We start from the raw sequence: 26123 nt of genomic DNA, 5'->3' as shown, positions 1-26123 counted from the left end.
GCCAAATAGTTCAACCTCGGTTTCATCAGACCACAACCCATTTTCCCACATGCTTTTGGGAGACTTCAGATGTGTTTTTCCTTTGTAAGAAAAGGCTTCTGTCTTGCCACTCTACCACATAGCCCAGACATATGAAGAATACAGGAGATTGTGGTCACAAGTACCAGACATATGAATACAGGAGATTGTTGTCACAAGTACCACACATCCAGTACTTGCCAGATTTTCCTTCAGCTCCTTTAATGTTGCTGTAGGCCTCTTGGCAGCCTCCCTGACCAGTTTTCTTCTTGTCTTTTCATCAGTTTGAGGGACGTCCAATTTTTGCCAATGTCACTGTTGTGCCATATTTTCTCCACTGCATTCCATGGTATATCCAATGCTTTGAAAATTATTTTATGCCCTTCTCATGACCGATACCTTTTAATAATGAGATCCCGCTAATGCTTTGGAAGCTCTCTACGGACCATGGCTTTTGCTGTAGGATGCGACTAAGAAAATGTCAGGAAAGACCTACTAGAACAGCTGAACTTTATTTGGGGTTAATCAGAGGCACTTTAAATAGGAGTCGGTACACATCATTTAAAGTGGTTGTAAAGCCTTACAACATTTTATGCTACAGGTAAGCCTATAATAAGCTTACCTATAGCTAGCCCTGGCTATCTCCTAAACCCTGTATTTGCATGTGCCGATGTAATTGGCACATGCGCACTGAAGCAATGGCACGTACGCACCGTTGCTTTCTGTTGTTTCCAGCGGGATTGACGTCATCGCGGCTCCAGCCAATCACATTACCGAAGCCGTGATACCCAGAAGTAACTCCGGGACAAAATGTCACCGGCCGGTGCCGAGTCGGGCACCGCAGCGGGGGCTTAGATTCCAGGTGAGCATTACATAATGAGCTATGCATACTAGCTCATTATGCCTTTGTCTTGCAGGTGTTTGCAAAAATAAAAAATAAAAATCTAAGTGGGTTTACAACCACTTTAAGATGAGTTTAAAATGCGATTGCTTAATTCTGAACACAGCTACATAACCAGTTATAAGAGCGTGTGCAATTATGCAACCACATTTTCATTTTTTATTTTTACTTCCGTCAACCTAAAAGCTTTGTTTGTTTTGCAATTGAGCTGTACAGTTTATAGGTCACATTAGAAGGTGGAAAAAGTTCTGAAATGATTTGTCTTTTTTACATCTTAGAAACCCGACAGGTTAATAAGGGTGTGTAGACTTTTTATAATCACTGTACATAATGCAGCATGATGCACGGTTATAAAGAAGCAACATCTGAGTTTGTAACTTTAAAATTCATTGTTGGCTAAAAAGAGGACATGGGAGGAATAGTTTAATGTATTGGTTTCATAACAAACTGGTTTGTGTTAGAAAACAAAATCTAATTTTTAACAAGCATTTTTCCTTCAAGTGCACATTCTGTAAATGCTCTCATTTTGGGTGCATACTTTCTTTGGCCAACATTCACTCCATAGCATTGCTTCCTGCTTACCACAGATTTTTGTTCACTGGAATAAAACCGTCATTTGTAGAACATTTTGTCAAAATTGCAGAAATAACCCCCTGAAATAAAAATAAAAATCTTTAAAATCACTTTGCAGATATTGTTTTTTTTTTACTTTGACATGAGGCTTATTTCCATTGATTGAATAAAACAGCGTCTCCAAACTGTCACCAATGATTGGGCACAAGTCTTTCCACAAACAAAAGATATGCAATTGTTAACTCCCACTGGACACCGACATTTTCTACATTTTGTTTGGAGACCCCTGGAGACAGACCAATTATATATAAAAAAACACACACACACACACACACACACACACACACACACACACACACACACACACAATCCACTATAATCCACAGCTTTTTTGGCTGTTTTGATTATCCCAGGGTGGCCAAAAACATTCCTGCACATGAAGCAGTGCAGTCATCCTGACACACAGGCACAATGCCATAATTTATGTGCAGCTCAGTGTACATTCTACAGAAGACCAGGCAGGTTGGTTTATTTTTTTGAAGAAATACTGCATGGGTCTTCTGCCATCAAGCATTCTTACTTTACAGCATTTCTTCACACCTGCCTAAAACTTTTGCACAGTACTGGCATGTATTCATCTTAAAGTAGAACTAAAGTCTAATATTAAAAAATGAGCAAACAGGCCCTTTCAAAAATATGCAGTTTTAAATTGTTTTTTTAATTTACAAAATACAAAGCGAGTGAATAGAAGACCCATCTAAATTAAAATTTGGGTGGACTACCCTTTGGCACTCAATTCTTATATTTGCAAAGTCAAGAATTTTTTAGGATTAGAGTCAGGTGTACGATTAACCATTTATACCAAGTAGGTGCTAATGATAATCAACTTCACATGTAGGTTTAAACACAGTCATTAACGGAAACAAACAGCTTAAAACTGGGTGAGGAACATCCAAACTCAGCTACCAAGGTGAGGCTGTGGAAGCCCGCATCAGGTCACAGTTCAAAGCATAGCAAGGCTGGGCACAGCAACAAGACACAAGGTAGTTATTTTGCATCAGCAGGGTATCTCCCTGGCAAAGATTTTAAAGAAAACTGGGGTTTCAAGATGTGCTGTTCAAGCTCTTTTGAAGAAGCACAAACAAGCAATGTTGAAGACTGTACACTTAGTGGTTGGCCAAGGAAACTAAATGCAGAAGATGAAAGACAAAAAAAAAAAAAAAAAAAAAAAAAAAAAAGGGTTTACTTCCATTCGACATCAGTTTACTTCCACTGCCTGAATCAGCACAGAACCGGCAGAAACGATTGTGACCCAGTTACACCCAGCTAACGTAAACAGAAGTCTGACCGAAGTGGTCTTCATGGAAGAATTGCAGCCAAAAAGCCATACCTCTGACATGGAAACAAGGCTAAGTGACTCAACTATGCTCGAAAATATAAGAACTGGGGTGCAGAAAATGGTCAGCAGGTACTCTGGACTGAAGAGTTAAATATTTAGTTGTAGCAGGAGGTAGTTTACCAACGGGCTTGAGAGTGGTACAATAACGAGTGTCTGCAGCAAGAGTGAAGCATGGTGGAGGTTCCATGCAAGTCTGGAGCTGGAGATTTGATATGGATCAATGGTGTCCTCAGTGCTGAGAAATACAGGCATATTTTTAGCCATCATGCCATACTATTAGGGAGGCGTGTGACTGACCCCAAATATACAGCCAATATCATCAAGGACTCTTTGTACAGAAGAACAAAGAAGAACAAAGAGTCCTGGTTTGGAACAAGGGATAATTTGGCCCCCACAGAGCCCAGATCTCAACATAGAGTGTCTGGAATTACATGAAGATAAAGGATTTGGAGGCAGCCTACTTCCACAGAAGATCTATGGTTAGTTCCCCAAGATGTTTGGAACCACCTAACTGCAGAGTTCCTTCAAAAACTGCATGCAAGCATACCTAGAACTGATTAGGCTTTCAAGGCAAAAAACTGAGGTCTCACCAAATATTGATTTGAATTGGAATTCTGTTAAAATTTACTTTTCATTTTGTCAATTGTTAATACGTTTAACACTTCCATTTCAGAAAGCCTTCCTAAAAATACTGCATTTATTCACACCTGCCTAAAACATTTGCACAGTACTGTAATTTGTTTAACAAACAAGGCTTTTTTCGTGAGGTTTGTAATTTATGTGCATTTCCTAAGTGCAGGTGCGTCTTTGCTTTTCTATATTGGAGTCTTAGCTGCAAGAGACTGTACCGAGTACTGCAAATTTGCACTACAGCATATGTAGGTTGTTGAGTGGCGGTAGTCTCCCCCCCCCCCCCTAAATATTATCCTGGAACAAGCATGCAGATTATAAGATCAAAAAAATTTGATAAACTCCTGATCTCCATACCTTTTCCAGGTCAATATCTTCCAAGTACTGAAACTATTGGATTAGCAGACTGCAGGTGTTAATTTTTAAAAATAAATGTGTACATCCACTGTAATATGTAGGATAGGCGATATAAATGAAGTTACATACCATAACAACACTCCATGTGAAAAACCTCACCATGATCTGCTTATGTTGATTCTTGTAGAACACAAGCACTTTGCCAGCCTGTAATACAGCGTGAGGGATAAAATAATATGATGTTATGGGATTACTATGGTACACATCAAAATATCATGAAGCAATCCGTTGTGGCAGCAATGGATTGTTCTGTTGCGTGTACACAAACTTAAGTCATCAAGCACAAAGTTGCAACATTTGCAGGTGAAAAAAAATTACCTGAAGCCCAAGGAATGCAATCACAATGGAATTCAGTGTTCCCAATATTCCTTCTGGATCATAAGGCACCGTTGTTTTATAAATTACCTGCATATAAACCATACATAATAGCCATTATAAAACTGACTTATTATAAATGAAAGACTATTACATTCTAGTTTCCTTGTACAAAATTGTATAAGAATAGTTCTGACAGCCTGTCACTGGAATCGAGGCACTGCCAGGTATCTTCTATGCGATAGTTAAAGTGGATGTAAACCCAATTCATGAAATTTGAGCTGGGCACATATCTTCAGTATTTTGTTATCTTTTCAATGCACCATGTCCCATAGCTCTCTTCTGAACTGTTCCTCTGTTATGAGACTGAGAACTCGGACATATTTTTTTACTTTTTAGACAAAAGCAGCCTGAATCTTTTGTCAAGGGAGGTTGCTAAAATAGAGTAGCAGAGAGCAGCTCCCATTACAAAATAGCTCTGAGAGTCTTTGCCTATGTAGAGAGGGGGTGTGTGCCTTTCCTCCAATCAGCAATGTTAGCTATCTTGGCTGTATGTCCAGACATCACACTCTGTTAACCAGGAAGAAAAAAATCTCTCAACTTTCTAAAAGTATATAAATGTGAAGACAGCAGATATACATATAAAACCTATGTAGGGAGATTTGGTTAATCTCTGTGTATCATCTGAGGCTGTTCACTTCACTGGGTGTATGGAGGGTTTATAGCCACTTTAAGGCAAATTTGAAATGACGAAAACTGCAGACACCCAAGTGCCTGCACATCGTGTTAGTTTTCCACATGAGTTTCCCAAGCAAACATTGAGTAAGCTTTCTGGGTAGAGAGCATGGCCCCATTGATACCTAAACATTACTGTTGGGCAATCACTGATGGACTATCTCACTGACAAATAGCGAAGATTAGGAGGTGAGAGGGAAGAGCTAGGACCTTGATACAGGAAGCAAAGTTGTACTGTTTATATCCAAACACCCTGGTGTTCAGGGCACTTGGGCCATTGAAGAGGAAACCTGACCCAATAATCAGGTATCTGAACTGCCTACTATGCAATAGCAGCATGGGTTTGCTTCAACTCTAGCTTAGCAATTTTCTCTACTACAAATGTACTTAAAATTTTTACATGCTACACTTATTTTCCCTCCTCTAGGTTGCAGCATGTTGCGTTTTCTTTGATCCGTGAAGCATAAACTCACATTGGATGATGGATGCTGATAAATGTGATTTTCACCAAGAACTAATCGATCAATGTAGCCAGCTGCCCCTCCTGTACAGTTTGGATATTTTCCCATATCACCAATACCTCCAGGTCCAAGATAACCCCTATAAAATAAAAATGAGCACTGAAATATGATGGCTGACTGAGAGAACTTTGTTAACTTTGGTTAAAAAGAAAAACAAATTACATTTGTTTTGTCCGCTTCTGGTGCTTCATAGAAAACTGTACTTTAAATATGAACTACAGTAAAACCTTGGTTTGAGAGCGTTTTGTAAGACAAGTAAAAATTATTTATATTTTTTTTACTTGATGTACAAGCAATGTCTTGATATACAAGTAGCGTCATGTCACAACCGCGTATAAAAGAGAAAAGAGGCGCCTCCAAATGTAGCTTCTGCTGGATTTTGCGTCTAATCTCCTTGTGGAGGCTTCCATTTGTGGATGGACATTTTATGGTTATACAACCTATAACATTGCTATAATCTTTTTATATGGACTATAAACTGAAGGACCTATAAGTAAATGGTTATGGGACAAATCATCTGAGTTTTCATTATTTCTTATAAGGAAATTCACTTTGATATACAAGTGCTTTGGATTACAAGCATGTTTCCGGAACGAATTATGCTCGTAATCCAAGGTTTTACTGTATAGGCCCTCATTTTGGAGAGAGTAATGGAGGGTTATATAACCAATATCCCCAATAGAAGATTTCCCTTCTATTACTTTTCTGGGGACAACCCCAAGATTTGCGATTGTTTACTTTCAATGCGAATGGTAAAATAGGACAAAGAGGGTGTACCCCCTTAATGGGAACACAGACAGCATTAAAAACTGACAGGGGTTCCAATCCCTCTCCACACTAAGAAAAAAAAAAAAAAAAAAAAGTGTTGCCCTAAGCTATACTTTAAACTATGCCATTTCTATTCCCCACTGGGTGCCTCTGAAAGGCATGCAAGAGGCACACCCCACAAACGACCTGGGCTACAGGAAGTGTCAGTCACTGCTGTGCCCTAGGTTTGGGCACACAACTTCTATTGAGCAAGTTTTATTTGGATTCAGAGTTGGCTAAAGAGCCTGTTGCATCCTTGTGCCTCAAAAGAAAAATTTGAGGCATGAGAAGGCTCAATGAGCTATATAGTTGAATTCAGGAATAGTCTCCTCTCCAGGGTTCCTTCCTGATTTTTAACTGGGAAGTTCAAAATAATCAGTTTGCAAATATTTTTAGTGTATTCCAGTCTGAAATCTATAAAGTATTCTATCATACTCTACAAGTAAAACCCAACCCCCCCACCAAACAAAAGAAATTCAATCAAATCATATGAACAAAGACAGAGTCAAAACAGTCAGTAGATCCTAAAATATAGCTTAAAGCGGGATTCCACCCGCAAATTTTATTTTATTTAAAAAAAAAGTCAGCAGCTACTAACAGTGTAGCTCTTTAGAACAGAAAAATTCTCCTGCGCACAAGTGGATTGTCCAACAATCAATAATCCATGGAAGAAGTATCAACAACGGTAACACCGGCCTTGCTGCCCTTCATGGATGGGGAATGTCCTAATGGCAAACGAAAAAAAAAAAGGAAAAAGGCGCCCCAGCCTAGTGTGTTACCGTTATACCAATTTAATAGAATAAAAATGTATAAAAAAAACCTACTCACAAAGAATCACAATAGGCTTATCGACAAACGCTGTAGTGGATAGCCCTCGAACCATGCGCCAACAGGGGGGGGTGAGTGTGTGTCACTGCCTGCTGACGCGTTTTGAGGCTACAAAGACCTCTTCATCAGAGCCCAGCATTCCTCATCAGGCTGGGCTCTGAAGAAGAGGTCTTTGGAGCCTCGAAACGCGGCAGACAGCAGTGACACACCCTCACCCCCCCGTTGGAGCATGGTTCGAGGGCTATCCACTACAGCGTTTGTCGATAAGCCGATTGCGATTCTCTCTTTGTGAGTAGGTTTTTTTATACATTTTTATTCTATTAAATTCGTATAACGGTAACACACTAGGCTGGTGCGCCTTTTTCATTTTTTTTTTTAACTAACAGTGTAGCTGCTGACTTTTAATAAGGACACTTACCTGTCCTACTCACCCGCACTGATGGCCCCCCGATGCCTTGATCGGTGCATGTCCCGCACCGCCATTCACACTAAGGGAAACAGGCAGTAAAGCCTTTACGACGTGCCTCTTCCCCTTATTTCTCAATCAAGATGTATAACACTATTATCGGCCTGGCCCTGCATTCCAAGATTCAAGGTGTAATCCTGGACCCTGAACTATCCTTTTAGCCCCACATCCAATCACTGTCCAAATCTTGCCACCTCAACATCTCCAAAATGCACCCCTTCCTAAGCAGTGACACCACAAAGCTCCTAGTTCACTCCGTCATCTCCCACCTCAACTACTGCAACTCCCTCCTCACAGGATTACCTTTACACCCCCCCTTCAGTTTATCATGAATGCTTCTGCAAATCTCATCCACCTTCCCAACTGCTCTGTGTCTGCAATGCCTGTCAATCCCTCCACTGGCTTCCACTCGCCCAACAAAATTTTATTCGAAATGCCAACAACTTACGAAGCCATCCACAACTCAGCCCCAGCTACATCACTACCCAACTAGTCCTTTTTGTTCCTTCCAAGACCTCCTGCTCTCTAGCTCCCTCGTCACCTCCTCCCATACTTCCCTCCAGGACTTTTCCTGAGCCTTTTTTATGGAACTCCCTACCCCAATCTGACAATCTCCTACTCTGTTTGCTTTTAGACGATCCCAAAAAACCCTCTTCAGAGAAGTCTACTGTCCCTAACTATACTTTCATTCCTCCTCCTCCCCCCCCCCCCCCATCAGCTCATCCCCCACAGTTATTACCTTTTGTAAAACCTTGATCTAGGTATTTTTTTTACATTTCTTTTATTCCCCCCCCCCATCTCTACAAAGGACAGGGAAAGATGAAATGCATCTTTCTTGCACAATCACAGAGACCAAAAATCCCAGAGCGATGGGGCCGCATACATGGGTTATGTTGGGGCCAAGCTTGCATTCCTATTGGTCCTTGAACCTCACTGACCAAGAAGCAGATTTAGAAGGAAGAAAAAAGGACCAGCTTTTTTTTTTTTTTTAAACAGGAAAAAGGCAAGAATTGTACACAAAAAAAAAAAAATTCCTGCCTCAGATTATGTAAACAGGTGGTAGAATATCCTCAGCTTGGGTAATTTCACCATATACTACTTCCCATGTAACAAGTTTACTTTAACATAAAAACATTTTCCTGAGCATGTATGGAAGCAGGAGTGGAGGACAGGAAACGGAGGACCACCTTACTTTGTGTAGCCTTTGTTAGTAGAAACTGAATTTAAAAGGAAAGGTGTAGTACGTCATTAATACTTACAGGGGGCATTCAGGAATAGGCAACAAGAATGTCAAGCAAAGCCAAGCAGCTTCCAAAGCCAAAATTATAAGCCACTGCGGCCAGAATAAAACCACGTCTTGGAAAAGAAAACAAGTCCGATTCTGGAAAACAAAAATGCATCAATATACAAAAAAAACAAAGAAATACCTCAAAAGGTTAATTGCGGCATAATGAAGTGGTCTAGGCATCTTTATTGTCACAATCTACCAATGGCTTCCATGAAGCCATCCAGTCATTGAGAGACAGATTGTCTTCTCAGTATCACACAAATAAAGCTAGCTATACGTGTAAAGATTTCTCTCAGCCCCCAGGATGGTCAGGGATGCCGACAGTCCACCCACAGCTTGAATTCTGTCAGGAATTGGCCAACATTTAAGCAGTGTATAGCCAGCTTAAATCATTTTAGAGGAATATGACATGGAAGTGTGGACTTTGGACCTTGACAGATAATAAAAACGCAAAATGTTACCAATATCTCCACCATCTACCCAAAAAATACAAGAACTATAATGTAAAGTGTCTGCTAATAACAAAGATAAATGTGTCCATGGGAAAAAATAAATAAATAAATAAATAAACAAACAAACATTTCATGCATTACCTGAGGAAGAGCATCTGGCAACGGCTTGGTAAACAGCAACTCCAAAACAGACACCACCAAATAGGTTATGCTAAGGCGCTGAAGAACACCCATAATCCGAAAATTACTCCATTCCACTATAAACAGAATGAAATGAATTGGACACATTTTTTTTGCGTTCTATACCACGAACACTTTGACTGATGCATTCTATAGAACTGATGCTTTCGACAGTTCGAATATGCTTGATATGCAGGAACCTATTCTTTACCAAAAACAAGGGAGAAACAACTTACATGGACCACGGCAGTAATTCTCATTTATCACAAATAATCCAATGAGGAAAAGCTGAGTACTTCTCCAAAGAACTTTCCAAAACAGCTTCCATCTGGAGTTCCCTTTCCGCAACATTGAATTTAAGGACAGGTGGATGGATGTTCCCATGACGAAAACAAACCTAAAAAATATTTGTCCATTAACAGGTGTAATAATTTGTGGTTGTAACAGAACATTTTATAACCCCAACCTGCAACAAACTTTTGTAAAATGCTCCAAAATTATATTAAAAATAAACCGATTCAATTGCTTCTCCGACAAAGATTTATTATCATACGTGTAGATATCTGTAGGCCACAGTTTGGTCAGGCCCTTTGTTTAGTCTTGCATCCAGGCATTTATTTTTCTAGATCTGCTTTTTACATTTCCCCTCCCTTGCAGACACTAAATCAATACATTTTGACTTAAAGTGATATTCTTTAATTTAAAAACAACAAACATGTCATACTTGCCTGCCCTGACTCTCCTCTCGAGTCCCTAGCCGGCACTCCTGGCCCTCCCTCCTGCCGAGTACCCCCACAGCAAACAGCTTTCTATAGGGGCACCCAAGCCGTGCTGCTGCTCTGTGTCCATTCAGATATGGAGCTGCAGTGTTGGCCCCACCCCCTCTCTTCTGATTGTCTCACTGACTAACAACGGGAGCCAATGGTGCCTTCTGTGTGTCAGTCAATGAGGAGGGAGCATCTTGGACAGCCGAGCGTCTCAGGCAACATCGGGGGATTGAGATGGGGCTCAGGTGAGTGTTAGGGGGCTGCTGCACACAGGTTTTTATCTTAATGCATTAAGATTAAAAACCTTCTGCCTTTACAACCTCTAACTGTAAATTCCACATCTTGGAGTACCGCACCAGCAAACAGGCAACTTCATCATAAAGCATGGGTTATGGGACATCTCCCACTAAAGCCCTGCCCCATTCCACAAGTCCTACGTTTTGCAACAACCAATGCAGATTGAACAAGTGTCCTATACTGTACACAAAGACATGAAATTTAAAAAGGGTAAACACATTTCTCTCATCTTAAATCATACATTACAGAACTCCAGTAATTTATTCGGACACCATGAGGTGTCCCCAAAGTAATGAATGTAGGGGGGTGGGAAACTAGGCAAACCGAACTATGCCAACAAGCGTACGTTCGTGATTAGGCGCATCTCGCCCCTAGCGGCCGGCCTAAATAGACAGCTAAGATACGACGGCGCCCGCTGTCGTATCTTAGCTAGATTTAAGTGTATCTCAATTTGAGAATACACTTAAATTTAGGACGGCGCAGATTCAGAGTTACGACGGCGCATCTACTGATACGCCGGCGTAAACCTCTCCGAATCTAGCTAAGGGAATTTGTCTGTCTAATTGTTTTCAGGTTCATTTTAAAGGCTCGGATTATGTCCAGGCAATGCAGAGAGAATTCCTTTGGATGCTTAGAACAGGGCACAAGTACAACAGAGCAATATCCTCATTCAGATGGATTGCTGCAACTGCCTTTGGAAGAAAAGATGTGCTTGGGCATAATACAACTTTGTTGTAAAGTATGAGGCAAGGTTCCTTATAGGAAAGGCCTGCCAAATCAAAAGACACGTTTAACCACTTGACCACCGCCCCATGTCAAAAAGACGTCCTCTTTTTAATGTTGAATATCTCGATAACGGCAGCAGCTGCTGCCACAACCGAGATATTCATCTTTTCAGGGGGCGGTGGTGTACACGATAACGGCGGTCTCCGCGAGATCGCCGTTATCGGTGGCGGGAGAGGGGCCCCCCCCCCCCTCCCGCCGCTCTCCCGCGCCCTCCGCCGCTTACCGGAGCCGTCGGTAGCGGCGGAGGGGATCGGATGTGTCCGGCAGCTGAGCGGGGACGGGACTGAAGGAGAAATCTCCTTCACCCGTCCTCATAGCTCTGCTAGGCGGAAGTGACGTCAAAACGTCAGTCCCGCCCAGCCTCTCAAAGAAACATTTTTTTTTTTGTCATTTGAAAAAATGACATTTTTTTTTTTTTTGCATTTAAGTCTAATTATGAGATCTAAGGTCTTTTTGACCCCAGATCTCATATTTAAGAGGACCTGTCATGCTTTTTTCTATTACAAGGGATGCTTACATTCCTTGTAATAGGAATAAAAGTGATCAATTTTTTTTTTATTTTTATTTCAGTGTAAAAAAAATAAAAATAAATAAGAAAAACAAAAAAAAATTTTTTAAAGCGCCCCATCCCGACGAGCTCGCGCGCAGAAGCAAACGCATAGGATAGCGCCCGCATATGAAAACGGTATTCAAACCACACAAGTGAGGTATCGCCGCGATCGTTAGAGTGAGAGCAATAATTCTAGCCCTAGACCTACTCTGCAACTCAAAAAATGCAACCTGTAGAATTTTTTAAACGTCGCCTATCGAGATTTTTAAAGGTAAAAGTTTGACGCCATGCCACGAGAGGGCGCAATTTTTAAGCGTGACATGTTGGGTATCATTTTACTCGGCGTAACATTATCTTTCACAATATATAAAAAAATTGGGCAAAATGTATTGTTGTCTTATTTTTTAATTCAAAAAAGTGATTTTTATCCAAAAAAAGTGTAAGACCGCTGCGCAAATACGGTGTCACAAAAAGTATTGCAATCACTGCCGTTTTATTCCCTAGGATGTCTGCTAAAAAAAAAAAATATATAATGTTTGGGGGTTCTGATTAATTTTCTAGCAAAAAAATTGTGATTTTCACATGAAGGAGAGAAGTGCCAGAATTAACCCGGTGGGCAAGTGGTTAAAAGACATGATGGCTACCAAAAAGGCTAGTCAGCCAAGTCTCCAGGGGGGAATATCCCCAATGGGTTCAAAGGATGGTTTTTGTAGGACAGAGAACCAGATTAAGGTCTCAGGGAAGCACAGGGTGTTGTAAGGGGCCCCAAAACAAAAACAAAAAAAAAAAAAGCTTGAATCAAAAAAGGCATTGCAAGGTCAGAGACCTTTTAACCACTTGCCCAGCATCGACGTACCTGTACGTCATTGGACTTCAAGCAGTTATACCGGGATGATGCCTGAAGCTGCAGGAGTCACCCCAGTTCATTTTTTTTCCTAGAGACAGCAGTGGGCTCTCTTGTAAAAGTAATTCTAGCAGTCAACTAGCTGCTGAACTGCTTTTACAAGCAGCGAAAAAGGGACAAACCCCCGCCAGCGTGTCCACAGCTGGACAGCCAAACAAAGCCAGAATCTGCTTTGATCGGCTGTCCGCTATGGAAGCCCAGAAGCGATGACCTGACATCACTTCCAGGTTTACCCGAATGTCAATGGCGTCATTTTTAAAACATCGAAAACATGCAAACACCAATCTTGGCGCTTGCAATGCTTTAAAAAAGGGCAGGAGGGGGAATTTGTGGTCCTGAAGACCCCAGATCTATTCAGAAAAAAAAAAAAAAAAAAAAAAAAAAGAAGAAGGGGGGGGGGGGGGGGGGCTAGAGGAGTACCCGTCGCATGCCTTTTGCTGTCACAAGGAAGTTTACATTTCTTGTGACAGCAATAAAAGTGATCCCAAAAAATAATATTTATATGAAAGCAACAGTGTCAACAGTCACCACTCTGCTCTGCCTAAACTCCTCCCCCAGAGTGCTGGGCTGTGGAGGGGGCAAGAGTGGCCGGCTCAGGCTCTCAGCCGTTGACCGGTTGCCAGCCCAGGCATGTGGGCAGATCCTGGTTTTTATTGACCCGATCTTGCCTGAGCCAGGACCAGCTTTCAGAAGTCCGCTGATAGTGGACTTCAGCTCGCTGTCTGCTGAAAATAGGTCACAGGAGTGCAGGATGAACTGCACTCCTGTGATCCACAGAAGTACAGCCAAACAAGCTTTGGCTGTAGGTCTCCTTTAAAGGTAGGAATCGCCGACTGAGAAATTTCTCTATCCCTTAACCAGGGTTTCAACAGGCATGCCAATAATGTCAGGGACAGTGAAGCTGAATTGAGGGCCTTAGGACAAGAGATCTGGCCTGTTGGAGGGGGGGGGGGGGGGGGGGGGGGTGTTGTAGTAAGAGGCCAGGGAAGGGATTGCCTGCTAAAATTTAGAGTATGACTGTGATGACCGTGTACCAGGTTCTTCTGGGCCAGTTTGAAACCAGTAGAATCAACGGTTTCTTCTCTTGCTCCATGGAGCAAGAGAGGCAGAATCAGTTTTTAAAATTTCTTCAAAACACATCTTTCTCCTTTTTACAATCACTTGTGTACTTGGCACGGTGTTGTGCCTTGTAGGAAACAATGTAGTGTAAACCAATATTTCTCAACTCCAGTCCTCAAGTACCCACAACAGGTCAAGTTTTCAGGCGTTCAATTATTTTGCACAGGTGGATTTGACCAGTTTCAATGATTTAGTAATTACCACAGCCATTTCATCTGAGGGAAATCCTGAAAACATGACCTGTTGGGGGTACTTGAGGACTGGAGTTGAGAGACATTTGTATATACTACAAAACCCAATATATAGCCAGGAACTGGTATGTCAACATATAGGAAAACCCAGTCTTGCCTTGTCCACATTGCGGCTCCCATTCAGGCTTTGACCATCACGCTGGCCATACTACCAAAAACGTTTTCAGGGTCAGTGTGGCAAGGAATGGGCCACAGCCCTGGACCTGTATGGCATCCTGTGATTAACTTATTCACTGTAGCATGTGAAGAGGTCCAGGATCCAGTGCCCAAAGCAAATATGCTTTGCTGCAGGATCTAGATACTTTTCCCCCCATGATGTACATAGATCAGACCTGGGCAAACTACGGCCCGCGGGCCGTATACGGCCCGGCGGACCTTTTAATCCGGCCCCCGGGCAGTGTTGCCAATAGGGTTGTCCCGATACCAGTATCGAGACCGATACCGAGTATTAGCGGGAGTACTCGTACTCCCGCTAATACCCCCGATACTAAAATAGAATACTTCCCCCCTAACCCGGGGGGAACATTACAGACAGCGTTCGTTTGAACAGCTGTTTTCCCCGCTGCGCATAGACACTCCCCCTTGGACGGATCTGTCCAATCGCGAGCAAGGGGGAGTCACATAGACACTCCCCCTTGCTCGCGATTGGACAGATCTGTCCAAGGGGGGGTGTCTATGCGCAGCGGGGAAAACAGCTGTTCAAACGAACGCTGTCTGTAATGTTCCCCGCCGCGGTGATAACAGTAGGTACGGGGGACAATGGCTGCTGTACGGGGGACAATGGCTGCTGTACGGGGGACAATGGCTGCTGTACGGGGGACAATGGCTGCTGTACGGGGGACAATGGCTGCTGTACGGGGGACAATGGCTGCTGTACGGGGGACAATGGCTGCTGTACGGGGGACAATGGCTGCTGTACTGGGGACAATGGCTGCTGTACTGGGGACAATGGCTGCTGTACGGGGGACATGGCTGCTGTACGGGGGACATGGCTGCTGTACGGGGGACATGGCTGCATTTGGGGACACATTTAAAAAAAATAGTATATGTATCGGCGAGTACATAAAAAAAAGTATCGGTACTTGTACTCAGTCCTAAAAAAGTGGTATCGGGACAACCCTAGTTGCCAACCGTCCGTAGAATTACGGACAGTACATAAATAAAAGGCACTTTTTCCCTGTTCGTAAAAGTCCGTAATAAGGGAAATGTGCCCGTAAAAAGATCCGAATGTGAGCCGCAGCGTCTAGTCCTCCTACATTATGCATAGCCTCGCCCTCTCTGACCGCCCAGCCCATCACCACCCGCCGCGCAGCCAATTATCAAAGCGCATTTTCGCGCTAACAACACTGCTGCCAGCCTATTCAAAAGAGCAGCGCGGGGAAACTGAGGAACATCATAGAATGTGTGGACTCTGGAGAGCGGCACCGGCGGGATAGCACACAGCAGCAGATGTAGTGGACACACTGCAGACGCACCCCCACTGTGACGGAGTGGACTGAGTGAAGTCAGACGGAGACCGACCAGTGCGCCTGCCTGCCTGCTCTGCCCGCCCGACAGACTGACTGTAGCATGCTGGTGCCCGGACCTGGAGTGGACCCTGGTCTCCACTCTCTTCGTTGGAGTAGGACTCCTCGCGACGCCTGCTGCCTGCCCTCAGTGCCACTGCCCTGGCCTTGTCTGGTGAGTCCTCCTCAGTCCAGCAGCAGAGTGTGAAGTGCTATCCTACCTAGACATCATCAGTATGCTGTGTCCTCCTCCTGTGCCCCTTTCACCTCTCCACAGGTCAGATCTGTGGAGAGGTGAAAGGGGCACAGGAGGAAGACACAGCATACTGATGATGTGAAGAAGTGATATGATAATTTATTTGCAGCCTCTGTGCCATGTCCACAGCCTCTGTCCCCCTCCTGTGTCATGTCCCCAGCTTCTGTCCCCCTCCTGTGTCATGTCTCCAGCGTCTGTCCCCCTCCTGTACCATGTCCCCAGCGTCTGTCCCCCTCCTGTGTCATGTCCCCAGCGTCTGTCCCCCTCCTGTGCCATGTCCCCAGCATCTGTCCCCCTCCTGTGCCATGTCCCCAGCATCTGTCCCCCTCCTGTGCCATGTCCCCAGCGTCTGTCCCCCTCCTGTGCCATGTCCCCAGCATCTGTCCCCCTCCTGTGTCATGTCCCCAGCGTCTGTCCCCCTCCTGTGCCATGTCCCCAGCGTCTGTCCCCCTCCTGTGCCATGTCCCCAGCGTCTGTCCCCCTCCTGTACCATGTCCCCAGCGTCTGTCCCCCTCCTGTGCCATGTCCCCAGCGTCTGTCCCCCTCCTGTACCATGTCCCCAGCGTCTGTCCCCCTCCTGTGTCATGTCCCCAGCATCTGTCCCCCTCCTGTGTCATGTCCCCAGCGTCTGTCCCCCTCCTGTGTCATGTCCCCAGCGTCTGTCCCCCTCCTGTGTCATGTCCCCAGCGTCTGTCCCCCTCCTGTGTCATGTCCCCAGCGTCTGTCCCTCTCCTGTGTCATGTCCCCAGCCTCTGTCCCCCTCCTGTGTCATGTTCCCAGCCTATGCAGTATTGAGTTTAGCCTTTTGGCCCGGCCCTCCAAAATATTTTTAGTTTCTCATGTGGCCCCATCGGAAAAATAATTGCCCACCCCTGACATAGATGGTAATTAATCCAGAAACTGCTAGCAAACAAAGCAATATGCTGCTAAATCTTGAAACTAGGAGTGAAAAAAACAACAAAAAAAACAAAACAACACTCATCAACTAAGGGCACTGACCTAAACTGGAGCCTCTTGCAATGAGGGCGGGTTAAAGTGGCAACTCCAGTGTTTTCAGCAAAGCTTTGCCGGTGCCCAATCACCTGAATTTAGCATCAAATGAACCATAGTCTAAGAATAAAGTTCCTGTGTCCTGTACAGTGGGCTTAGGAAAGGGTGTTCCATATCAAGGTGTGTTGATTAAGCGGGCCAAGGAGGTAAAGTAATTCTTCATGGGAAGTAATCAAAATTAAGCTGAAAAAGTATGCTCACCATGGAAAGACAAGGTCTGCTAGTGTCAATCCTGCAAAAAAAAAAAAAAAAAAAATTAAAATTACATTTACACCACACACACACAGCTGCTTATAGTCTGCAAACTTTACATGTAAATATAATGTAAGGAATTGTAAAGAATGTAAAGTGAAGAATTTAAAAAAGGTTAAACAAATTTGTTCCTTGTGAAACAGATTAATCATATTAAAAGTTAATTACAAACCCATAAAAGGTACAATATGCTTTAGGGTTGCCATTTGGACATCACAATGCTCTATGCACAATTGGGTCACCTTCCTGAAATTCATTTTTGCAGTACTGCACAAAATAAACATAATGATTTTCATTAATGACTCCCTCTTTAAGGCTGGGTTCACACCATCGTGCCTGTTCACCGTTTCAAGTTTGATCCAAATTTTTGTCTGAATTCAGACCTGAAACGGACCAGAAGACGCACAGGACTCCTGTGCAATTTGTGCTACAGCCACCCTGGAGCTGTGTGAACCAGCTCCATTGAGAGCCGCTCAGTCTGACATGTAAATTGGATGCCGGGAAATACTGCAATAGTGTGAACCCAGCCTCAAGCTGTACTATACAAGGTATTATAATTTTAGAATTTCGTATTTGGTATAAGCGCTGCGATTATGGTGTGGCCCATAGTAGTCCATCTTCTTTAATATTTAGAACAAGATTATGACAAATATGGACAAAAGCTTCACCGCTGCTTCAATTTTCAGGTGTGACAAAAAAAAAAAAAAAAAAGCTGACCATACATTACCATTCCAACTCTGGTGTTTGAAGAACCAATACCCTCCTCCGCCATAATTCACAAATACCATTATTATAAGAGCAAGCCTAAAATATAAAATACAAAACATAAAAATTTGTAAAATAGTTTTTTTTTCCCCCCTACGGTTTTGAAAGAAAAAAGGTCCTAGGTCTGCCTCTCTCATCTGAGGATCACTTCGAAAAAGGTTGGTATGGGTTGCTCAAGCAATGAACAATTTCTGCTCATATATACATAACCATCGACAGCCATCTGCAAATGGGAATTTGTCCGAGTTTGCCTCCCTATTGACCAAAGTATGGAGTATTAATCCTATTAACCACCAAGTGGCATTCTTGTCGCTGATCACAAGAAAAAAAAAGGCGCTGTTGGAAGGAATGCGCAAGGAGGCCCTTTCCTCAGTGACCACTAATGTAAGGTGGACCCCCCCCACTAACCAATTTAAGGGATCCCTTCTCCACTGACAACCAAGAAGCATTTCATTGACCACTGGTGTTTTCTTATTGTTAAAGTGGATGTAAACCCCACATTTTTTTTTTTTATGTCACAATGTACAGTAAAAGATTTCCTATCATCTGTGCCCAGTCTTGCCACACACAGTTAATCCAGCTCTGAGCAATCCTCTTATTGTTCAGTGAAATAAAAACAGACTTACAGAGAAAAACCTTAGTCCGTTCCACCCCCTTGCTGTGAGTGACAGGTTATTTACATATCTCATGCACTAGCCTGGAGACAGGCATTATTATTATTTTAATTCCCACTTCCACTCCTTTTCTGAAGTCATGTGGTTACTTTTCAGATTTTGACTGGATGTTGGTGATCATAGCAGAATTTAGTGTAAGGCCCCATACACACGAGAGGATTTATCCGCAGATACGGTCCAGCGGACCGTATCCGCGGATAAATCCTCTCGAGGATTTCAGAAGATTTCTATGCGATGGCGTGTACACACCATCGCATTGAAATCCGCGCTGAAATCCTCTGCCGATGACGTGTCGCGCCGTCGCCGCTATTATGACGCGGCGACGGGCGCGACGCTGTCATATAAGGAATTCCACGCATGCGTCAAATCATTACGACGCGTGCGGGGAATCCCTTTGGGCGGATGGATCCGGTAAGTCTGTACAGACGAGCGGATCCATCCGTTGGAATGGATTCCAGCAGATGGATTTGTTGTGCTTCACAGCAAATATCCGATCTGCTGGAATCCATCCCAGAGGAGATTTCTCCGTGGAAACAGATCCGCTGGCGTGTACACACCATAGGATCTATCCGCAGAAACCCATTTGCTGGGATTTATCTGCGGATGGATTCTATCGTGTGTACGGGGCCTTAAGAAATACATAGGAAAAAATGCATGTTGACAAGAGGAGTGTAGAGAAGGGCGGGGAGACTACTGACATCACGACTCCACCCACCGAGCTCCAGACAACAGACCCACCCACAGAATCTGCAGTTTTTCAGTTCTTATAAAAACAGACAGAGGGGAGACATTTGACAGGTAAGGATACATGCAGGAGGCATGTATATCCTTATAGATCAGCACTATGGCAGGAGATTAGAAAAGATGAGTAGGTTTACATTCACTTAATAGTTACCCTCTAAAGGTATCCAACGATCGCAGCCTCTGCGGCACAGTGGTCCATGTAACCACATGGGCATCTTGGTTACAGAGATCAGCCCTGCTTGGAGATCCCAGCTCCTTTGAGAAAAAAAAAAAAATATATAAAAAAAAAAAAGAAGGTTTAATTATAATCACATTTAAGGTTTTTCCAATTACCGTAATTAGTCCCAGTCCAGTGATTGCCTTTGACTACCGTGTCTATAAGCTAGTTTACCTGACCTACAGAACTGGATATATATATATATATATATATATATATATATATATATATATATATATATATCTCCTGTAGGGAAACTCACATGCAACATCTCCAATAACAGCATAAATGCACCACAGCAAAGACATTTTAATTTATAAACTTTAGTCAGTGAAGACCCTGAATGAAACAAATTATGAAACAAATTATGTGTGAATTAAAACTAAATATTACTTGTCCTTTGTGTGCAGTTATGGTGCACAATACAGACGAGTTGAAGGTGAACAAAACCATTTCTAATCACAGGGAAAGATGAGGAGGTAATCAAGACTCTACTCAAAAAAAAATTGTGTGAATATACATTTTTAAATTAAATAAACCATGTGAAAAGCAAAATTCCAGTTTACTTATTTCATCTAGATGTGAATGGATATTTAGAATGCAAAGACAATTTTAAATAAGGCCCCATTCGCACTAGTGCGATTTCTCCCAGGTCTGTTGCGTTGCCATGCACAACAATGGAAATCTCATTCTCCATGGTGCTATTCACATCAATGCAACATGGTGCAATGCAAGATTTCAAAAGGTGCAGGTGCTTCTTTTGGTGCAGCATAATGAGTTGCTGGCCCCACAGACTTAAATTGGAGTCCATAGAAGGCATATATACTAGTTCTGCTGTATAACCATGTGTTTTGTAGTACTTTTTTGATGCATTGTGTTTGTTTTATAAAAAAATAATAAATAAAATAAAGAGATGGATCCCCACTAAAAAATGCACTAAAGATGTACATGCATCTTTAGTGCATTTTTTAGTGGGGATCTATCTCCTTTATTTTATTTTTTAATAAAACAAACATAATGCATCGAAAAAGTACTACAAAACACATGTTTATACAGCAGAACTAGTGTAAACCAAGGCTGAATTCATCCTCAAAATGTACCATAAAAAAAATAAAAAATAAAAAAGTTCTGTATAGATTCAAGGTTCTTTATTTTGGGAGCTGGACCATTGTGATAGCACCTTTATATTGGGTGGCTCCCTTGTTAGTCTGGCAAAGTCTACTTTACGACTTTCCTGGTATATTACTGGGCGGTTATACTGGTCCATCTGCTCTCGGGCAAATGCAGTTGTATGCTTGGAGGCTGCCCTTCTGGGTGCCCTTAATGAGCTTGGTAACCTGGTGTATAGGGGCTTCAAGGTTTACATTGACCTCCTGCATCCAACTTAGATGACTCTTAAGAGTGTGGGTAGCTGCTAGGAGGTGGGTTCATAAATCAGGCCATTGGTCACTCTTTCAGCTGCTATGAGGTAACCCCACTATCACACTTCCGGTCTATCCCTGATGCGAAATCCGGCATAAAAAGTACTAAAGAAACATTATGCCGGCAGGTGTATTACCATCATTTAGGGCACTTTCACATTGAGGCGCTGGCCATGTTAGCGGCCGAAAGGGGCTTAAAAGCACCCGAAAAGCAGCGCTTCGGCAGCGCTGGCATTTTCGTTATCGGCAGTTGCAGCACGCTGCCCAGGCCCAGCAATCTGCTACGCTGGCCACTGATCCTATTGAGGCGCTCTTGGCGAAGGAGTCCCTGACCAAGACTCTCTATTTGGCGCTACGCAGTCTTGACTCCCCCAAGATTGAGAGGCTTGGAATGCGGGTATCCCCGCTTTGGAAAGGGAGGTTTTTTTCCCCCCAAGGACAGCTTAAAGCTGGTCATCTCCTCTAGAGGTGAGCTGATACAAACTAAATACCAGCATACCGGATCTACTGCACTTCCCAGTGATTGCACAGAATCTACCCTCGGAGACCCAGTTTGTGGACAGGGTCATGCAGATACTGGCACATGCTTCCATATGTTCTTGAGCGGTCCCAGGATGGCGCAGTTTTGGGCACATGTTTATGAATCAATTAACTTCCGTCTACAGCTATCCCTGGTGATGTCACCCAAACTAGCACCGTTGGACATACAGGAGGATGATTAGAGGCCTCGATGTATCAAGCTTTTGATTATGTACAGAAAGCTATACTGGTATATTGTCTGTTACCACAACGTCTCTGTATGTAACCCAATTACCTACTCGACATTTATTGTGTACCATTCTGTCACATGTTATGCTTGTAACACACCCATGTTCTCAAATTACTAGTCGGACCGTGAAATACGCCACACCCCAAGCAGTCTTCACCACGTCTAAATGCAATGAGTTGCTGCCATGCGATTGGCTGATTAGCAATTCAACAGGCATACCTAATAAAATTTGCCGGTGAGTACGTATATTTTCTACTCAAAACTGCCTTTTCAAAATTCCAGGCATACAAAAAAAAACTTTGAAATTAGTTATTTTTATGCCTGAATTCGGAAATAGCCATTTTAAAGTCCAGGTATTCTTTAGGCATAAATAGAACTCTGAAAACATAGGGGGTAATCCACAAAAGGGATACGCCGGCGTATCTACTGATACGCTGTCGTATCCCTGTTTCTATCTATGGAACTGATCCACAGAATCAGTTTACCATAGATAGGCAGAAGATCCGACATGTGTAATTGAATTACACTGTCGGATCTTAAGGATGCAATTCTAGGCTGGCCACTAGGTGGCGAGGCCATTGCGGCCGGCCTAGAATATGCAAATGAACACTTACGGCGATCCACGAACGTTCCGACGGGCCCGTCGCGCTAAATCTACGTCGTTTACGTCGAGTTACGCTGCGTAAAAATAGGGCTGAGTCCTATTTGACTAAGCCCTATTAAGTATGGCCGTCGTTCCCGCGTCGAAATTTTAAACTCTACGTCGTTTGCGCAAGACATTCGTGAATGGCGCTGGACGCCATTTACGTTAACGTCTAAGCAAATGACGTCGGAGCGACGTCAGTTAGCGCAATGCACGTCGGGTAAGTTACCCGACGGAGCATGCGCAGTACGTCCGGCGCGGGAGCGCGCCTAATTTAAATGGGACTCGCCCCATTAGATTCGGCACGCCTTGCGTCGGACGGATTTGAGTTACACCGCCGCAAATTTCCAGGTAAGTGTGTTGTGTATCGATACCTAACTTAGGAAATTTGCGGCAGTGTAACTTAAATCACTTAAGTTACGTTGCGCTGCGGGGCTGTGGATTTGGCCCATAGTAACATAACTGTCCCTAGTTGAGAAGTACATAAAGGCTGATGTAGCATTTCATTACAAAAAAAGGTTTTCTTACAGAATTAATTAGTCGGTCTGTTTCAGTAGGGTTGATATGTTGGCATAACCAATTCTGGACAGGGCTCCGTCTACAAAAACAGGAAAGAAAATAAAAAAGATGAACTGAACGTGCACAAATTTTTATCTCCAAAAAGAAGCCAAACCTTCAGGCGATCGAAACTCCTGGTGCATTTTATGACCAATCATTCAACATTTAACACAAGTGCTGTAATCTGTAATGGTCTACTTATTAGGCAACTTAAAAGTTATAAAAGTTCCTTCCCGAGTACCACCAACATGCACACCCATCAGGTCAGTATGTATAATATACTTCAGATTCCCCCTAGGAAACATATCAGATATAATGTACGTCACCTCCCTAGATCAGGGATATGCAATTAGCGGACCTCCAGCTGTTGCAAAACTACAAGTCCCATCATGCTTCTGCCTCTGAGTGTTATGCTTGTGGCTGTCCGAGTCTTGCTATGCCTCATGGGATTTGTAGTTCTGCAACATCTGGAGGTCCGCTAATTGCATATCCCCGCCCTAGATCCTCACTCATGGTTGTCCAGGCAAAGAAAAATATGAATTAAGCCTAGGACAGCATACAAAATAAAACCATTAAATATTTAAAAAAAAAAAAGCAAGGGGGGGGGGGGGTGTTTAAGGTGGTCAGGGAAAGGGATTTAAAAAAGGTCAAACCTGTCCAGGATTCTGAAGTTCAGCTTTAACCACTTGAGCTCTGGAAGGTTTATCCCCCCTTCATGACCAGGCAATTTTTTGCAATATGTCACTGCGTTACTTTAACTGACAATTGCGAGGTCGTGCGACCCTGTACCCAAATAAGATTTATGTATTTTTTCCCCACAAATAGAGCTTTCTTTTGGTGTTAATTGATCACCTTTGCAGTTTATTTTTTTTGCAAAAATAAAAGCAATGGCGGCAATCAGCAACTTATAGCGGGACTGTCAGATTGCGCCTCAGGTAAGTATTGCATAGAATGAATGAAAGATAAAAAAAACTTCTGCCTTTACAACCACTTTAAACAATTTACCACCAAATGAAAGCCAAATTTGTCCTGGCGAAAAAAAATTAAGTATAATCCACCAAGTAGTTGCAACTTTGACATGCTAGTAAACCTGTACAAGACTGGGCTCAGGCTTGGCGGTCAACATTGCTTTTATTTGCATTCATTTTTTTTTATTGAATATTTGTATGCAAGTTCCCATTTATCAGAATAATGGTACACATGCCACAGCTCACTTAAAATGTTCTATGGGTACAAATCAATGATTTCTTCCCTGGTGGAGGGTGCTCAGTCAGATCTGGTCTGGTGTGTCAGTTAAAAAGAGAAACTCCTCTGCATCCACAATGGTAAGCATTTCGCACACTCACATTAAACACATGCCAAACATGACAGGAAACCTTCAATGTATAACCGTGACTCATTTGCAATCCTTTGAAACAGAGATCATAATGGCATTTACAGCTGCATAAAGAGGAACTGCAAATGCTGATCCTATAAAATACAATTATATTCTTCCTGTTTTATAAATCGTAAACAGATATATATTCATTGCGAGAAGTAGATGCTGGATTAGTACTACCATGCTTGCCCAACTTTAATTGACTGTTAGGTGGAGGATTATAAAAAAAATATTCTGATCAACAGAAAACTACAGAATATGCAGAAACATTTAAAGATTACCTACAACTGTGGGAGGAAAAAAAAAAAAAAAGTGTTAAAGTTTCTGCAGGAATGGCTTGCTCACCTAAAGCAGTGGTTCGCAACCTTTCTAGTGCCGTGACCCCTTGATACAATTTCCCAAGTTCTGGGGACCCCTAAAAGCAAAATTGTCAGCACCCAAGTCAAGACAAGCAATTTGCGCTAACCCATGGACATTTAGTGCACCCCGAATCCCTTCCACTCGTCCTGAATTAAAACCCCTTATGATAGATTTTAGCATGTACCTCTCTTTGTTCTTTCCCTTTTATCTCTTTCGATCCTAATTTCTTGCCCCCCCCATCCCTCTCTTGTTCTTATTCTCTCTCTCGTTTTTGTTTGTTCCTCCACCACTTTCTCTCCCTTTCATGTATTCTGTATTCCTCCCCTCCCCCTTACTCTTTGGTGGGGGGTAAATGATATGCGTGGCAGTTCTGGTGGGAGCTCTGATGAGCCAACTTGGGTGCTCTTGATCAAAGTCACCTGCTGAACTGTAGTGGGGACTTTTAATGGCAACTCTAATCACAGGTAGTGTTACTCACGGTTACATAGTTGGTGAGGCTGAAAAAAGACAAGTCCAACCTATGTGTGTGATATGTCAGCATTACATTGTATATCCCTGTATGTTGTGGTCGTTCAGGTGCTTATCTAATTGTTTTTTGAAACCATCGATGCTCCCTGCTGAGACCACTGCCTGTGGAAAGGGAATTCCACATCCTTACCATTTTTACAGTAAAGAACCCTCTACGTAGTTTAAGTTTAAACTTCTTTTCCTCTAATTTTAAACAGTTAAACTCCCTTCCACAAAAATAATTTTATCCCTATTGTGGGTTCACCAGTATGGTATTAGTAAATAGAAATCATATCCCCTCTCAAGCGTCTCTTCCTTAGAGAGAATAAGTTCAGTGCTCGTAACCTTTCCTCATAACCAATATCCTCCAGACCCTTCATTAGCTTTGTTGCCCTCCGACTGAGGGGTTTCATAGCAGTGACACCTATACCGAAAACAGGAGATGGGGTCACCTCCAGCCCCTCCCCCTTCACATTTCTAACCAGTCAGCTGACCTCTAGTCTTTGCCCCCCAGCTATGCCATGAACTGAATGGGCCACTGCAAAGAGGCTGAGTGGGAGCAGTGCGGGCTTCAGGGACCCCTAAAAAAAATATAATATAATATAATATATATATATATTCTCCCTCATTTGACCCCCAGGTTGAGAACCACTGATCTAAAGCAACCTAAAGACATTAGATAGCAGATCGTATCCCATGCACGATCCGGCCACCAATTAAGGCTATCTTACAAAAGCTGATGATCTTCACACAACAAATTGCGTGAATACTCACCTAAATTATACCTGCATGTGAAAAGCAAAAATCACATTTACTCATT

The 26123-nt window shown here is 42.9% G+C and overlaps 1 protein-coding gene across 2 annotated transcripts in view; it reads right to left on the bottom strand.

The window, feature by feature from the left end:
- Window positions 1-26123, bottom strand: part of HGSNAT (heparan-alpha-glucosaminide N-acetyltransferase) — a 48223-nt gene that overhangs the window by 3851 nt on the left and 18249 nt on the right. Inside the window, exons 6-16 of one of the 2 annotated variants that reach the window (XM_040325246.1) lie at window positions 23029-23098; window positions 19602-19705; window positions 17995-18071; window positions 17217-17247; window positions 9767-9927; window positions 9492-9607; window positions 8870-8991; window positions 5462-5588; window positions 4257-4343; window positions 4008-4085; window positions 1502-1572 (exon numbers count right to left, since the gene is read on the bottom strand). In XM_040325246.1, the coding sequence (XP_040181180.1) occupies window positions 1502-1572; window positions 4008-4085; window positions 4257-4343; window positions 5462-5588; window positions 8870-8991; window positions 9492-9607; window positions 9767-9927; window positions 17217-17247; window positions 17995-18071; window positions 19602-19705; window positions 23029-23098 (1044 nt within the window). The other variant, XM_040325250.1, reaches the window with a different exon arrangement.

The sequence above is a fragment of the Rana temporaria genome, chromosome 1, assembly GCF_905171775.1.
Source record: "Rana temporaria chromosome 1, aRanTem1.1, whole genome shotgun sequence".
Taxonomy (NCBI): domain Eukaryota; kingdom Metazoa; phylum Chordata; class Amphibia; order Anura; family Ranidae; genus Rana; species Rana temporaria.
The sequence above is the reverse complement of the archived record's forward strand: the minus strand, read 5'-3'. Positions and strand labels throughout refer to the sequence as shown.